This window comes from Aethalodelphis obliquidens, unplaced genomic scaffold (assembly GCF_003676395.1).
Source record: "Aethalodelphis obliquidens isolate GAN/ISIS:26980383/991018 unplaced genomic scaffold, ASM367639v1 scaffold5, whole genome shotgun sequence".
Taxonomy (NCBI): domain Eukaryota; kingdom Metazoa; phylum Chordata; class Mammalia; order Artiodactyla; family Delphinidae; genus Aethalodelphis; species Aethalodelphis obliquidens.
In genome coordinates this window covers 34,716,220-34,732,773 of record NW_020837949.1, presented here as the reverse complement: position 1 = coordinate 34,732,773, position 16,554 = coordinate 34,716,220, and the positions used below count along the sequence as shown (strand labels likewise).

General features: G+C 37.9%; 1 protein-coding gene across 1 annotated transcript in view; it reads left to right on the top strand.

Moving 5' to 3' along the window:
* FOXP2 (forkhead box P2) overlaps positions 1-16,554 on the top strand; it is a 262,680-nt gene that overhangs the window by 127,494 nt on the left and 118,632 nt on the right. Inside the window, exon 4 of the mRNA XM_027102140.1 lies at positions 16,037-16,111. Coding sequence (XP_026957941.1) covers positions 16,037-16,111 — 75 coding nt within the window. The remainder of the gene's footprint in view (positions 1-16,036; positions 16,112-16,554) is intronic.

The window sequence follows — 16,554 nt, the reverse complement described above, 5'->3', positions numbered from 1 at the left end:
CTCATTCATTTTTCAGGAAATAAATAACATCTTTAGAAAGCTCTAACTTCATTTTCCATTCATAATAGAAGATTAGAGAGAGACAATTTTGTTGACAGATCACATGGGTGTCTTATATTCCACCAGTTGGAATCTAGTGAATGATTTAAATACACCAAGTACAAGAATATGTATTAGTAATAAACTGACTTCCTTTCTGATGGCACTGAGCATGTGAATACCCACAAACACAGCTGGACCCTTTAAAGGATGAAAGTAGATTTCTGCTTGTTAAACTCTGATGTATTATTGTTAAAACATAAATGGAACCCAGTTTTGAAAAGGTGTTCCAAAAGATGCCACAATTATCTGAGCTGCAGATACATCTCCAGATGATCTGCAGACTTTGCGTGATTCTCCATTAATGCATTTGCTCTTAGTTATATATAAGGATTATATTCCTTACTGAAGTTTTCTAGTTATATTTTTATTGTTCTTTTTAATCCTTTTCCATGTAAATACATATTATTTAAGAAAAATAACTCCAGACAGTACTATCATAAGTTAGTAACAGAAGAGGCCAAAAATGTAAGGGATAGAATTATTTGGTATTATACTTATTCCACTAATTAATAGTAACCAAATAAATATTACGGCTTCCACAAAACTTTTACCATTTTTTTAAGTCAGGAAACATTTTAAAAATAAAATATCTTCAAAAAATAACATGCATGCATTATTGTTTGGAACATGCAGGTACCCGTTGAGATTAGTATGATGTGATTTGTCCTGCAGCTGCTTCAAATTAAGAACAGGTGTGGGAGACAGCTTATGCAAATACTCATATTAATGTAATTGTCAAATTGGTGTGTTTACCATTGTGCTTTTAAAGAGTAGACTGTACTATTTTAAATGTAAATTAGCTTCATTCTTGAGAGCAGCTATTGGGTAATGGAAACTTGGTCCTGGCTTAGAAATGAATAATTTCTAATAGACAATAACACAGTTCTAAAATCTGACATTTTCTTTCCCAGTAAACTCTTCCACACGTAAAAAATGACAATTCTATATTATTTTTAGTACATATATAGTCATGGAGGTTTGTGTAAGTTTGAGTTCATTTTGGCACGAGACTACTATTTTCTTTTTTATTGTGGTACATGGTGATTACTCTGATAGCTTTTGATCTCCTTCTATCTTTTCTAATTCAGAACTCATCTCAGCTTTCCATCTTTATGGATCTAAACGCTCAAGAAATATATTCTTTGGAGAAATTGCATTATATTTAATTTAATAATAATCTTACCTCATAGAATCTAGTTGCCTTCCATTGTATTTTAATATTTGAAATGTTTAAACACTAATGTTGGTATTTTTAACCATGTTTTATGAATACAGAGCAGGCTTTTACTGCTAGTTCATTCCTGTATCTGTGTGAGGATTTTATACGTGCCCAATGTCATGATACACCTACAGCTCTGCCCAAAAAAGGGCTTTATCTTAGTCCCTAGCTCGTCTCCTGTGCCTCTTAGTGACAAGTTTGTTGGCCATTATATCGGAATATAATGTGGGTGACTAGGCCAGTGGAAAGGAAGGCTGAGGTGTCAACCAGAGATGTTAGAGAAATCACATTTCTTAGGTTCCCATCCTTTTTCAATGCCTCTTTTTCTCTAACAAAAGAAAGGTCCTAAAGCATTTATGATTTTATTTTCACTTGACATATATTCAGGCTTACTTTTTATACCTGGTAATGTATTTCTGCTTTCTCATTTCACAGAATAAGAAACTGAGCCTCAGAAAGGTTAAATTACATTATCTAAGGTGGTTTGAGCTGGGATGTGAATTCAAATCAGTCTGATTCCAATTCCTGCGCCTCTTACCTTGCCATTAATCACTGATAACATGCATCCCTTAATTGCTGTTTAAAATATCTCAGATTTTATGTTTTTAGAAAACGTGATCAAAATAAGGGGGATGACAAATATGAAAACTACCTTTTCTTGAATGTCTTTGTTGTTTTGAATCCAGATCAATTTGTGGTTAAGATAAAGCAGTGGTGATGAAGGGAAGGGATTGGAGGGACGCATGGGACCTCCCCCATGAAAGCAGTCTCCATCACCACTACCACTAGAAGATTCTGCTGGAGTGACTCTGACTTCCTTTATTCCTTTCTCTCCTATACCTCATCATCCCCAGCTGTTGGGAAGCACTATTAAGAAGGCAGTGGGACTTGGTAATGAAGTTAGATATTCATCCATGAATATGGGGAATTATCTTTTGATACGGAAAAGAAAAAGCGAGTGGCAGTCCCGAACCTCTACTGGAGGTTTTCTTGGTGTCATGAGAGTTTTAATATCAAATGGTAAGAGATTTTCTGTTGGAAAGAGTGCTGTTTTTTTAATAATTGGTCCTCTTCCTTCAGGTTGCCTCTCTACCTCACATCATGATCAAGAGGGGGGAAAGGGTTGATGGGGAGAGAATGATAATCAGAGACGCCAACAAGATGAGCGTCTGTAAGTGCAGCTTGCAGTCTCTATTCCTCATTAAAGAGTCTATCATTTATCATTATTGGCAAGAAAAGGAGCTGCCACTGAGACCAACAGTGGATAAAAAGTAGCTGATCCAAGGGCTGCCGCTGCTTCCCCTGCAGGGATCAGAAAAGGAACTGCCACATCCTTCAGGCCCCTCATAAATTCCTAGGGGTGACCATGATCTGAATTGTTCCCCCCTAAGGAGAAAAGCATACAGTAAAAGAGATGCTGGTACTTTCTGAACTTGAACAAATGAAAGTATGATACAGTGTTTTGTTTTGATACATAACAGACGTAGCAATGGCTCCTCAGGCTTTGTTCATTGATTCAAGTCCTAGTCCAAAAATGCATTCTCACGGGAAGGATCACCAAAAGGTAGTTATAGGTCTTGCCTGATCCACAGACTCCAAGGACATCTAGGGTTAGTGCCTCTATGAAGGTATAGTGCCCTACATAAGCAAAGCAATGAATGCTTCCTTGTTGTACCCTCACTGCTTTTGATATTTCCGATAAAGTTGGTGGCAGAGGCATTTCAGAAGTACTTTGAATAGGAGTTTCTTACTTCTACTTTGATGCTTAAAAGTATATTGCTGCAAGACCATCAGCTAAAGTGAGATGTCTACTAACAAAAAAAATTAATAACTTTATAGATATTTTGTATTGCCTTTTGAAGAAAAACCCTAAACCAGGTTGAAAGCTATACAGTGTATCTATCTAATCTATTACTTTCTGTTTTATTCCCCATATTATTATTTTAACTTGTTTTGTAGTCATTTTACTTTTTCAGCAATTGAAATTAATACATGAAATGCAGTTTTTACATTGAGCAAGAAAAGCTTTTGCTTTAAGAAATGCCAAGTCCCTACCCTGAATCCTTGGGCTCTAACCCTATGTCCATACGTTCCTGGACAATGCCTCAAGGTAAAAGACAAAGATTTATTCTGTGCTCAGTGTCTGACTTGAAATATTCAGAATTTAGACTTACTCAGAGATTGGAAGCTGGTTTAATACATGTGCCAGCCATCCTGAAAGGCATTTCAGTAGGCTCTGTACCCTGGCATTTGTTTTAGAAATAATTGCATGCAAATGTAGTTTAACATCTGTACTATGTCTCTTAATCCTAACCAGGCATTTTCCATTAGATGTACTCTGAAAATCACATTAAGAAAAATATATCATCTGTGAAATTGTATTCTGAATGCCCCAAATAGCAAAGAAAGGGGCAGTATCCAGTTAAATCTAATGTGAAGCATTCCTTTTTTCTCCTGAATCCCAAATTTTAAAATGTTTATTTCATTTCTCTTCGTGCTGCACTATAAAATTGAAATGAGATTTTCTGTTTTCCAAATTTTTCCATTTAGCTTAGCACAAAACTCTCTTGAAGATGAAACTATACTGCTATGTAAAATTTCCTTAATTTTTGCTTGGTAATACAGAATGTAAGTTAGTTTATGTTGGTACCTTTATGGGAATGCAATTCAGATAAGTTACATTTTAGTACATTGTATTCTTGGAAGCAGAATTTTCCAAGTGGAATTTTGTTACTGAACTGACTTTAAACATACTATAATTTACTCATGTACTTAAAAAATTAGGGAAAGAATATTAAGGAATAAAACGTATGCAGAGTCCTAGGAAAGCAACTGACTGGAAGGAAGAGGAAGGGGAGTTCCTGGAAAAAAAGTTATTTCTTGCCATCATTGAGATTTAAAAGAATATCTTGTGCTCTTCTGCATTGGTCACAGTTACTACTTCAAGACTGTAGTAATATGACTCTGAATACCTAAGAAATGTGTTCATGTATTTGACCCTTCATTTAATCCTCCAAGCGAAAATCAGGTGGTGTGCACATGTAATTATGAGAAATTTGAAGCACCTAAGGGCCACTTTGCTTTCCATGATGCACTTGGAGATCTGGCTTCTGACTCTCTGTCTCCATCCCTGCCACCCTCTCTTGCCTAGCACTATTTTCTCTGACGTTGCTGGATTATCAGTGTTTCTCTGAATGATGCAGGGGCCCCTGTATCTTCAAGCCTTCATAACGGCTGCTTCTTTGGTCTTGAATGCTTTCCACCTACACCCACCTCACACCCATTTGTATACTAATGTCCATTTATTATCACCTAGTCTAAAATGCTTTGCTATCCACTGTCTGCCATGTAAGTACTAAGTACCCTTCCTCTGTACTCCCATAGAACCCTGTGCATCTATCTGTCATAGCACTTATTATGATACCCTTCACTAGTAGTTTGTCTTCCCAATTCGTCTCTAACCTCTTTGGGTTAGGGACTCCTACTTAACCCTGCATCCCCATTCTTAACCTAGTAAGTAGTTTTCCGTAGTATCCTGCAGAAGTGAGAGAGAACCCCACCCAAAATTTAGTTTAGATGTCGAAGCTGATGACACTCAACACACCAAGAGAATTTGAGAGAAATTTGATTACTCACATGGGAGACGCTGGGGGAGAACCAATGGGGCACAAGCAGGTCCAGGCTGGCTTGGGATAGTAGAGGGTGTAGGCTGGGTCTGTATAATGGCTATGGGACGAGCTGGGGAAAAGATCACTTGAACAAGTGTTTTAAATTTCCCTCAGTGGCAAAGGTGGAGGTGCATGCACAAGTTTTCTGTCCAGATGTGGAGCCATAGGGGAAAGGGAGGTTGAGGCCTAAAAAGTCAACAGTCAGATAAGAAATGGAGTCAGACCCTTTACTGTAAGTGGCAACTAGATGGTCTTTAAATCTTTGGTTAAAATACTGAACGAACTACAGTCAGTCAGTAGCCCCCCATCATCAGCAGGTAGCTTCAAGCACCTACATGTCCTGTACACCATCCACTTCTTAGTGCTTTCTCATTCAATAAGGAAAGTTGTTTTACCCAGGCCTGTTTCTTACCTTCTACTACCTCACCTAACCTCCTTAAGGCAACAAGAGACATCTGTATTTTCTTTTGATTACAGCAGAAAAAGAGCAGAAACCTAAGGACTATTACTCTTATGTGAGCATAAGCTACTTCTGCCTAGCCCCAATATACCCAGGGGGAAAATCCTATGCATAGAATCCATCTTCTTTATCTATTAAGTAATTACTGTATAACTTAAAATGCTGTCTTCCATTCTCCACGATGATCATGAGAAATCCAGCTCCCTGTTTTATTTTTTTTTTTAAGAAGAGCTTAACATATTCTCTTGAACAAAGCAAACAAGCATAGAACAAAAACAGAATATTCTACCAGTACTCTGCATGAGTATCTCATGCCAGAAGTGTCTGTTGACTGCTGTCTTCATCTCCTCTTAGAATGTAATAAGTACATCACTTGTAGGAGCACTACAGGCATCTTTTGTTTTCCAATGACTTTAGGTGCATGAAAGACACTTGATTAACGTCCCTGGAGATTCAAGTTGTCTAAGTAGTCAGTGGACAGGTGTAGGTCTTACTCTTCTCACAGACGGCGCCGGGTCATCTGCCCCATCCTTGAGCTCAGCCTCACCTCTGCAGACAGCTGGGCTCTGTGGATGAGAGGTGTCCATATCTTTTCTATTCCTTGCTCCTCTGCTGAGGTTCCTAACAAGGGTGCCAATTAGTGCCAGTTATGATGGCAGCTTTCTGAGGTGAATAAGAAGGGGATTGACGAAAACCAGGGTGAAAAATCTGAGTTCGACACTGTTATATTGTGTAATCTTTGTTAATTCTTCAGTTCTTTTAAGCTGTGAAATGGGGATCGAATTTATTTTAGAAATGTCAGTGGATTTAATTGATTAATATTAAGTACTTTACAATCTCAAATCCTCCAAATATGTGGTATGTGGATTGAGACAATAGCCATCACTAAACTTTCTTTGCTAGTGTTTACCTACCCTTTCTTTTTTTAAAAAAGGAAAAGAAATAATTTAGAATCTGTTGAACAAGGAAAAACAAATGAGTATGTAATCTTAAATTATGATAAAAATAAAAATCCTAATGCCCATCAAGAATCAATACATTAATAAATGTACCTGTGCAGATATTTTAAAATTTAACCTAATGTTTTATTTTGCCATTTTTATATATTAAACTGTGTTTTGCAGAATAGAAAGTCTGATTATACAAGCTGACATTTTAAGAGAGGAAAAGATTTATAAAGCTGACATTATGACAGCAATTTGTGATTACTTCACTTAATTTTGCAACTAGTAAAACATGAGGTGGCCAAGATCATGACTTCCAGCCTTATCTTTTGTCTCTTTTGTCTTTGGATTATAACCTAAAATTTGCTCCAAAACTTAATTTAAAGGCTATCAAAGTTTAATCCTAATTTTGGCAGTGAGATCATTGATTGAAACATTTTGAAGTATTCTTGTTAGTTTATTTCTCCGACTTCAAGTCACAGAAATACACATACAACTTAAACAAAAAAGTGGGATCTGTTCAGAGATACAGAATTGGTCACAAAATCCAAGGGAAAATGAAACAAAAATCTGGTCACAGAAAGATAAGAAGCAAAAGCAAGATTGTTGGACAGGCTCTGTGGGGTCCCAGCATTAGGTTGGATGAATTCCTGTTCATTATTCTCAAGAATCAGTTACTGAGAGAGGGAATCTGATTGGCCTATTTGTAGCAGCCACCTACCCTTGAGCCAGTCCTACCAATTTGCATATGACGTTGGGAGCTGGGGTGCAGAATGGGGATGGTCCCCCAAGAAAAACTTTGGTGTTGTTAGCAAAAAGAGGAATAGATTCCAGGTAGGGAAGATCAACAGATTTCCTCTGTAGTCACTGAGCTGGTTTGCTACAAGATTGTAGCATGGTCTCGACAATAGTTTTTTTCTCAAAGAACTCTACTCTTTCAACAGTAAGGAAACACATAGCAATAGGGAACTGTAGGGAAGTAGCACCTAGTAACACATTTGTACATGCAGATTCACTAATACATATGTTCCTAAGGATTATATAAAAATCAAATTTATTTTAGACGAGTTCTCTTTCTGTTTACATAAATACAACCTTAACTACATTTTTATTTTGAATAATTAAGGAAATAGGAATCCCTAATTTAATTTCATAAATTTGGACTTTCATGTTGAGTTTGTTACCAGTGAATGGTATAATTTGGCATGTTTATCAAGGAAAAGAAAATATACTATTTTAAAAAATTTACACTGGGGCTTCCCTGGTGGCGCAGTGGTTGAGAGTCCGCCTGTTGATGCAGGGGACGCGGGTTCGTGGCCAGGTCCGGGAAGATCCCACATGCCACTGAGCGGCTGGGCCCGTGAGCCATGGCCGCTGAGCCAGCACGTCCGGAGCCTGTGCTCCACAACGGGAGAGGCCGCAACAGTGAGAGGCTCGCGTACCGCAAAAAAAAAAAAAAAAAAAAAAAAAAATTTACACTGATCCATGAAGAAAACAAGCAGAAAATTATAAACTTTTAATAATCAGTACCTTCAACAATATTCTGTATGTCCTTGGACCAATTTTTTAAAATCAGTCTGAGTTAGTAGACCTAAGGAATCCCCATTCTGATCATAAGCACTGCTCTTCCTTGTCATCCTCTCCACATCACCACGCCCATGCCCACCTACATGGCTTCCTGAGCCAACTGTATCCCATGATTAATGATGACATTAAAGAAACTCTTGCTGTTTTGTATCGTTCACTCTGACCTTGCTCTCCATTCTCCAGACTGTGGCTTTCCTTACTCCTACTCCCAAGCAAGCTACTGGATATTCCTACAGAAAATCACAGTATCAGGCAGTATTGAGTCCACAGCTTCACCTTAGCCTTCATCACTGTTTAGCAATCGTTTCTAAACTCCTCACTCCCCCCTCCCTACGCCAGCTTCCTGCCTTAACTGTCCCCTTTCAGCTCCTACATCTCACATGGAGCCCCTAGTCCCAGTGACTTTGTCTCCTCCTTCAGAGATAAAATTCAGAGGCCACCAAGTAAGATCTCCCTCTGCCTCTCTCATCTCCACTCCTAAAACAAAATCATATTGGCACCTCTCTTTATGCCCTTTTGTATCACAGTGAGATCTTTTCTCCAAGGCCAACTTGATACCTGCTCTGCCCAGCCTTTCCTACGACCTTGTCATGTCAGCCTCACAGCTGCTCTCCTGTATCTTCAGTCTCCCATTTTCTGTGAGTCTTCCTGTCTTTAAAAACCAAACACCCACAAAACAAAATCTTATTTGAACCTTTGTTTTATATCAGGCACTCTTCCTAACCCACTCCTTTCCTTCATCATTAAACTTTTGGAAAGAATTGGTTACCCTTCGATCTCTATTTCTTCTTTGACTTATTATATTATGTCTCTATCACCACTCCCATTCTGAAATTATTCTTTTGAGTATCACTGACAACCTCTGAGAGTTGTATTCAAGTCAAAGTCCCATCCTACTAGACCCTGTCAGAACACTTGAGACATTTGACACCAGTCCTCTTAATTTGGTGGCTTTCCTCCTCTCTGTCCATAACTTTTTATGTTCAATTGTTATATCAGTGGAGCTAAACTCTGGCTGCACACGATCATTACCTGAGGTGCCTGAGCGCCATCCTAGCCTAATACAATCAGAAGCTGTAGGTGGTGGAGCCCAGCATCAGTATTGACTCAAAGCTCCCCAGGTGATGCTAGCACATGGCACAGGTTGAGAACCATTCCTTCAGATGATCTCAGTGACAGAACTTATCCACTTCCTGTGGGGTCATCACCACAGAAGGTCTCAGATCTCTATATATCTTGCCTTGTCTCCTGAACTTGAGGCTTATGCTATACTCAAATGTTTGCTAGAAATAACTACCTGGATGTCCTGCAGTGAGATCTAGTATAGTATTTCTAGTATTTTCAGTTAAAGCACATTCTCCTGTATTCCTTAAAAACCATTTTTTCTTGCATCCTCTTATCTTGCTGGTGACATCACAGCCTACTCCCAGTGTCCCTTATCCTTCACTCTCTCACTCTATCACTCAGGTAGTCTTCAAATCCTTGGAAATTAGCCTTTCCTCAAATTCAGTATCCTGTTCTTACTTTCAGTGCTCTTCATTCAGCCCAGACCATAAATAACTCTCTGGTGAACCTTTGGGCATCTTAGGCTACCAGCTACCAGTTTTTCCCAATTCCAGTCTAAGCCCACACCCTCATGCTTTTCTCTTGTCTTCTTAAAAGAAAATTTGCTCGGGCTTCCCTGGTGGCGCAGTGGTTGAGAATCTGCCTGCTGATGCAGGGGACACGGATTCGAGCCCTGGTCTGGGAGGATCCCACATGCCACAGGGCAACTAAGCCCGTGAGCCACAACTACTGAGCCTGCGCGTCTGGAGCCTGTGCTCCGCAACAAGAGAGGCCGCGATAGTGAGAGGCCCACGTACTGCGATGAAGAGTGGCCCCCGCTTGCCACACTAGAGAAAGCCCTCGCGCAGAAATGAAGACCCAACACAGCCCAAAATAAATAAATAAAAAATGGATGGAAGTGAAATTTAAAAAAAAAAAAGAAAAGAAAAGAGAATTTGCTCCTGCCCTTTACCTCAGGACATGACAGAAATTCCCTTTGTCTGATGGGCAGAACTTTTCATAGTCCCAGCTTTCCAGTCTTCTCTCTCACCTCCGTCCTCATCCATACCACACTCCAGCCATAGCCACATGATCACATTTCTCAAGTACAATTCTAAATCTTTTGGATTCTCCCTTTCTTCCTTTCCACGTCTTTCTTTTTGGAGTAATAAATTCCTCATTCTTAATACGTTCTTCCAGTACAATGGAACTGTACTTTTTACCTCTTCAACAATACGTTTCTCTCTAATGTTTTCTCAACCTAGGATCCATGGGTAGAATTCAGGAGGTCTATGAATATGAATGGAGGAGAACGTATTCTCACTTTCACTTCTAATTAAAACTTCATATTTTCTTCTATTATGAATGTAGGTAACAAACCACAATAGTATTGGCAGTATCTGTGACATCGTCCTCAAAAAAAAAATTACAGATGTTTTCATCTGTTGGCAAAAATATCTAGAAACATTAGTTATGCTTATTACTACTTAAAAATTAGAGTGGTTATTAAACCTGACATTGTATCTTATTATTTAATGTATTTACAGAGAAGCACATTTAGTAATATTTCACAAATGTGGCTTTTTAAATATTTTGAAATCTGAATTTCAACATAACTGATTTCCTTTCTAACTTCTTACATTTTATTTTATGCAATTAAATTTTTTTCTGAGGAGGCCATTCTTGACTTGAATGGAGTGTCAAAGGGTTCAAGATGCAAATGGCACTTACTCAGTTGTATCCTAGTTTACAAGGCTTTTCCTCCTGCTCTCCTCTGAAACCAAGGACAATTTTCATTCATTTTTATATCCACGTGGCTAACATAATTTATAGCACACAGTGGGTACTGAAAAATGTTCACTGACTGAATAATGGAATAAAAGAATGAGAAATTACCTGTCCCACAAATATCCTGAACACAGAAGACAATATTTCTCAAAGTGTAATCATGGAAGCTCTAAATCAGTCACCAAGATGCTTGTTAAAATGCATATTCATGGGCCCTATCTCAGATCTTTTGAATCTGAGTCCCTAGAAGTGTAGAATTTTCAATTATAACAGTTCATCCAGACATTCCTTTACATGCTAACGTTTGAGAACCTGTTCCAGTAGGCTATTGTGATGCACAGCAGCCTTAAAAAATAAATAAAAGCATGAGCTTTTGTAAATAATTTCAGCTCCCTGGGCTCTATTTTCTTTCTCTGCGAAGTGATTCTTTAATGGCTGCATCCTATTCTCCTCAATATCATATGGGTTTTGTAGTCAGTGCCACAGAAGGAAGTAAGGCAGGACTTACTCCTTGTTCAGAATGAAGAATGAAGAGTCTTCGGGCATGTGCTCATACTGGTTTGGTCCTGTGGGGTACATGGTCCCTGCACCTCGTTGACTGACTCCAAACAATATACCACCTACTCAGATCCACTGGTCTTATGAAATAATGTTTGCCAGACAGCAGTTCTCTTTTCTTCACCTCCTCTGTCAGGGCTAGGCAGCTTTTAGTCTGTTTTCCGGAGGTGGGCTGGGGATAGACGAAGTAATTTGAATTTGCAAAGCCAACACATATCACCCTGGCACAACTCTGGCCCCACTGTCCCTGGGACAGTCTCCATCAGATGTGATGAACAGCCTAAAGATAGCCAACCAAGCCAACAAACAGAACGGTTAGAGTGGAGGGAAGGCCAGTTAACCGTTTAATTTTATTCCTGTTTCATACTAGGTCAAGAGTATCCACATTTCTTAAAAAAAAAAAAAAAAAAGGGCTTCCCTGGTGGCGCAGTGGTTGAGAGTCCGCCTGCCGATGCAGGGGACGTGGGTTCGTGCCCCAGTCCGAGAGGATCCCACGTGCCGGGGAGCGGCTGGGCCCGTGAGCCATGGCCGCTGAGCCTGCGCGTCCGGAGCCTGTGCTCCGCAGTGGGAGAGACCACAGCAGTGAGAGGCCCGCGCACCACAAAAAAAAAAAAAAAAAAAGAGTATCCACATTTCTTGACTGGCCGAACACTATTTTAAAATTTTTGCACCTTTAAAATGTAGATCACTATTCCATTCAGATATCATTTTACCCCAAATTTTATAAGACACTAAAGTTTTAAACATATTAAAGAAAAATTTGATCCCATTTTCAGCCAGCTTCAAGAAAAATTATAATTTAAAAATATTTTCATTCATTAGGAAAGATCAATATATAATACTTTCCTATTTTTCTATGAAAATATACCTTCATCAACTTTGCAAAAATTATATTATTTCTTAGAAGTCACTTCACCTTGTCACTGAATGCAGACACCCTCATATTAACTTTTTGCTTTGCCACACCAGGTTTCTAAAGAGAAAAAATATTTTTTATTCATATGGAAGAGGCTTTGATTTGTATCATGAAGTCCAACAGGAGACGGAAAGCTATTTGAATGCGGATAGAATGTCTTGGGAATTTTTGCATCCTTTACAGTGTGTTTTATACACAGTAGGACTTTAATAATTTTTTATTTGAAAGAAATTGAATGTTCTGAAGCAATAATGATAGCTAATAAATATTAACTACATAGCTAAGAAACATTAGGTATATGGGTACCAGCACTATTCTAAGTACTTTATAAATCAGTGTATTTAACAACCCTAGGACGTTGTTACTTACTACCCCCTTTCTAGGGAGAGAGGCCAGAAGAGCGAAGTAACTTGCTCAAGGTCACACTACTAGCAAGTGTTGAGTCAGGATCTGAACCCTGGCAGACTGTCTCCAGAGCTAGTATTCTTATTTCCAACACTGAACACTGAAGTCTTTATTGTTTTAACAGAAAATTGCAATGATCCATATTTAACAGAAGAATAGTTTCCCTCTGAAGTTAATGTTGAAAGCCCATTCCAGTACACTGTCCTGGCCTTTTCACTGTTAAAAGGTTCTTTGGTGCTTATTTGAAACAGATGCAAACACTTAAAACATCGATTCACATTGTGTTGCCCTGTGATTTGCTAGATTATGTCAGGTTTCCTCCAGGAGACCCATTTCTAAATGACTGTCTGATTTCATTCCCCTTGCTACTCCTTCACAGACCTGCAGCTTCATGGATCTGTTCAAGCATGGTTGGTCGGAGGTTGATTAGTGCGTCTCTTGCCAACATTCTGTCTCCTTCTGTTGTAGAAAGCTCTAGGACAGCCAGGAGAAGAAGCTGGGTGGGTTTTTCAAAGCAGTTTCTTCAACCAGGCTTTTTGGCAAGACATGATGACGGGCTAATGGCAGTGCAGAGTTTATTCTCACATACTTTTAACTCCTGGAGTTATTAGTTGGGAGTTACTTAAAAGCCTGTGCCTTTCAAATGGTTTGCTTTTTTCCAGGGTATTGTTCTTCAGTAAACATAAGATTAAGTTGACTTTCTCTGTTCATAAATTTTGCTTTTTAACTCTATTTCTATTCCTTGCTCAACTCTTTTGATTATTTAAACTGTATATATCTTATAATTTTGCATGCAAAATGACAGGGCAGAAATGTCACTGTGTGTCCTTAGTGTGGGACAGTCCTATCTCTTTTGTCCCTAAAGATAGATTAATGACAGTATCATTTTAATGTGCTGTATTTTTATCTATGGTGACAGGAATGATTTGGCATTGTCAGGCAATGGTTGCTTTGGTCAAACAAAGTTTCTGATGAACAAAAATATGTCATGGCTTCAGAAGGTCCTTCAGAATCTTGTTTTATGTCAAAGTTATCTCAATGGTTATCAGTTAAAATCATATTGGGGAAATGTTTGAGACACAATTAAAGAAGATATGTTTGGATTATACTTAGATTTACTGAAATTATGTTTCTGAGTCACGTGAGCTGAGAATGGAGAATATTCTCTCTCACAGTGAAGCTTCAGGCTACGCCCATCACAGAGCTCTAATCTGTAGAGGAAAAGGAGCAAAAATCTCCTTCTTATAATGAAATCCTTCTGATAATTTTGGCACCTGTATCCTTTAAATGATGCCTACAGCATTTTATGTCATAACATCTTTTGTGTATTTTTATCAGTGTACTTGTACCTGGTCTGGAAATGTCCTGTTTCTTAATCATCTCTATATCCTCCCTTCAGACTCTGTGCTTGGGATGGCAGATCTTCAGCACCTGACATGTTTTGTCTATGTTAGACACAAAGTACAATATTTAATTTGGGTGCTCTTGAAAGAGCTTAAGGTGATGTTGCTTATTTATGAAGTTTCATTTTCTGTACTAAATATAGTGTCGTGGCACCTTTGGAGTTCTCATGATGCTCACTGATTTTTGGTTTTAGGTAGATGAGTGTCGATCTGAGGATTTTTTGTTAATCTGGTTCATTGCTGTGGTACGGAGTAGCATTTCATTTCTTTTTTTTTTTAGGATGCTTATGACCTCCTTAAATAGCAGTCCAAAAATCGTGTGGCTTGTTTTGATTTTAACCAAAGTTACAGCTGCCTAGCTGTAAAGCAGTCAGTTTCTCTTATTATGACTAGTTCTTCAACTTGTACTGTTTTAAATTGCCTGCAATTAGCATATTTCAACCTTATTTTTAGGTTTAAATTGCAGTGTGAGAGTATACTCTCCTCTTAGCTAATTAGTGCTATCAAGGAACAGTAGGTTACCTCATTAGTACCATGTGCATTTAATTAAAGAAGAGAAAATTGGAGTTAACCTCATAGTTAATATTTTCACAGAGTGCTTCAATGCCAACACCTTCAATTGGAGTCACACCCCTGTGTATCTAATTATGCACTGGTGCCAAATAAGGTTAGCAAGGGTACTACAAGGCTGTTGACAAAATAATTTAGATGAAAAAGTGTTTGTTGGATTCTGACAGTAAAATATAACTTGAACGTTTTTTCTTCATCCTCATCTGCCAGCATCAGGTGACATACTTCTTCATAGGAAATTGAAGGGAAAGAATATTTTGGAAGCCATTTTTTTTTCTGTTTAAATTAATGTTGCTCTTATCTTGAAGAAAATGGCATATAGTCATGTAAAGCATGTACAATCCGTTTCTCAAACAGATCCCCTGAACTTCAGAGATGTATTTGAAAAGAATTATTTATAAGATGTAATATTTACATGCATCAAACCACTACAAATACTCCCTGACACCCCTACCACATCCCTCCTTGCTTTTCTTGTTTTCTGATATAATTTCCCTTGTGTATCTTATGAATGGGGATCATCCTTTCATATCATACATGAAGTCTAAGGATGTGTTGTCACATGGTCTACACAAATGCAGTGTAATCCTTTTGCCCTTCAGACAAAATCTTTTGAAATGTCTGATGCTACTTAGGTAAAAAATGACATTCCATGTCATTTATCAATAAATAATCACTTTGCTTTTACAGATAAAAACGCAAACTATTCATTTGAGTATATAGAGTAATTTTCAATACAAATGACACAATTCAACAGGTTTTAACAGAGATTACTGAGTTTAGCTCCATAGTCTTAAATATGTATTTAATGGCAATATTTGTGTTATAGTAATGCAGAACCAAGGCAGTTTATTTAAAGGGATTCTTGTGATTGTTCTCACATTTCATGACAAGACAGGATTTATGTTCATTCGTGTTGGTTATAATTGACTACAAGTCAACAGTTAGCTTTTTCAAAAAGAGATAAAGTTTTAGGGACAAATAGCATGCCATACTCTAAAATCACAGTACCATTTAAAGCTATAGGAATATTTATTAATAAACATTGGCCATAATTTTAGCTTAGAAGTGGGAAGTGAGGCTCCTAAGTCAGTATCCTGGTAGATGATCAGTAATTTTTGGTTAGTGGTTATTTCGTATTTTCAAATATTCAAATTAACATCTGCCAAATTATTCCTGTTTTTTCAATTTTATTTAATACTATTATTAGCTGTGAGACAAAGGTGGAGTAGTCTTGCCTAGGTCAACCTACCAAGATAATAATCCAAATAATATTTTCTTAAATGATAATGTACATTACTAGCATTAAGCCTTAAGATTGGAAAAAAAAAAAAAAAAAAAGCCAACTCCTGATTCTCTTTGTTTAATCTAGGAATTGCTTCCAGAAACAAAATTATGTGTCTGTGGCCACTCTTCTGGTGATGGGCATCCTCACAACACATTTGCAGTAAGTTACACTGGGCAATTAGTAATTCAGCTACTATGCACAAGGCCATAGACCCAACCCTGCTAAAGAGATGGTCTGTGATTTTCTATCAGCCGCTACCTTCCATTGATGCAGATGATCAAGAGATGACTAATGTTAAGGCACAGATGTAATTAGTTTGTTTTCTATTACTTCTTATATTCTTGCTTCAATTATGTTTCATCAGATATACATACAGTTCACCGTTTCTGTGAGTTGATGGCGTTAAAGTTTACCTTATATATATGAGAGCATATGGCTTTTTCACCTCTGTACTTTTCTTGAACCACTACACTTTTCTTGAACAGATTTAGGAATAATTTGATGAGATGGTATTGATATGCATCAAATAAGTACATTGAGACTATGGATAGATACAATACATATTTCAGGGAAAAGTTCCTGTTCCACGTTCTGCAAGTTAC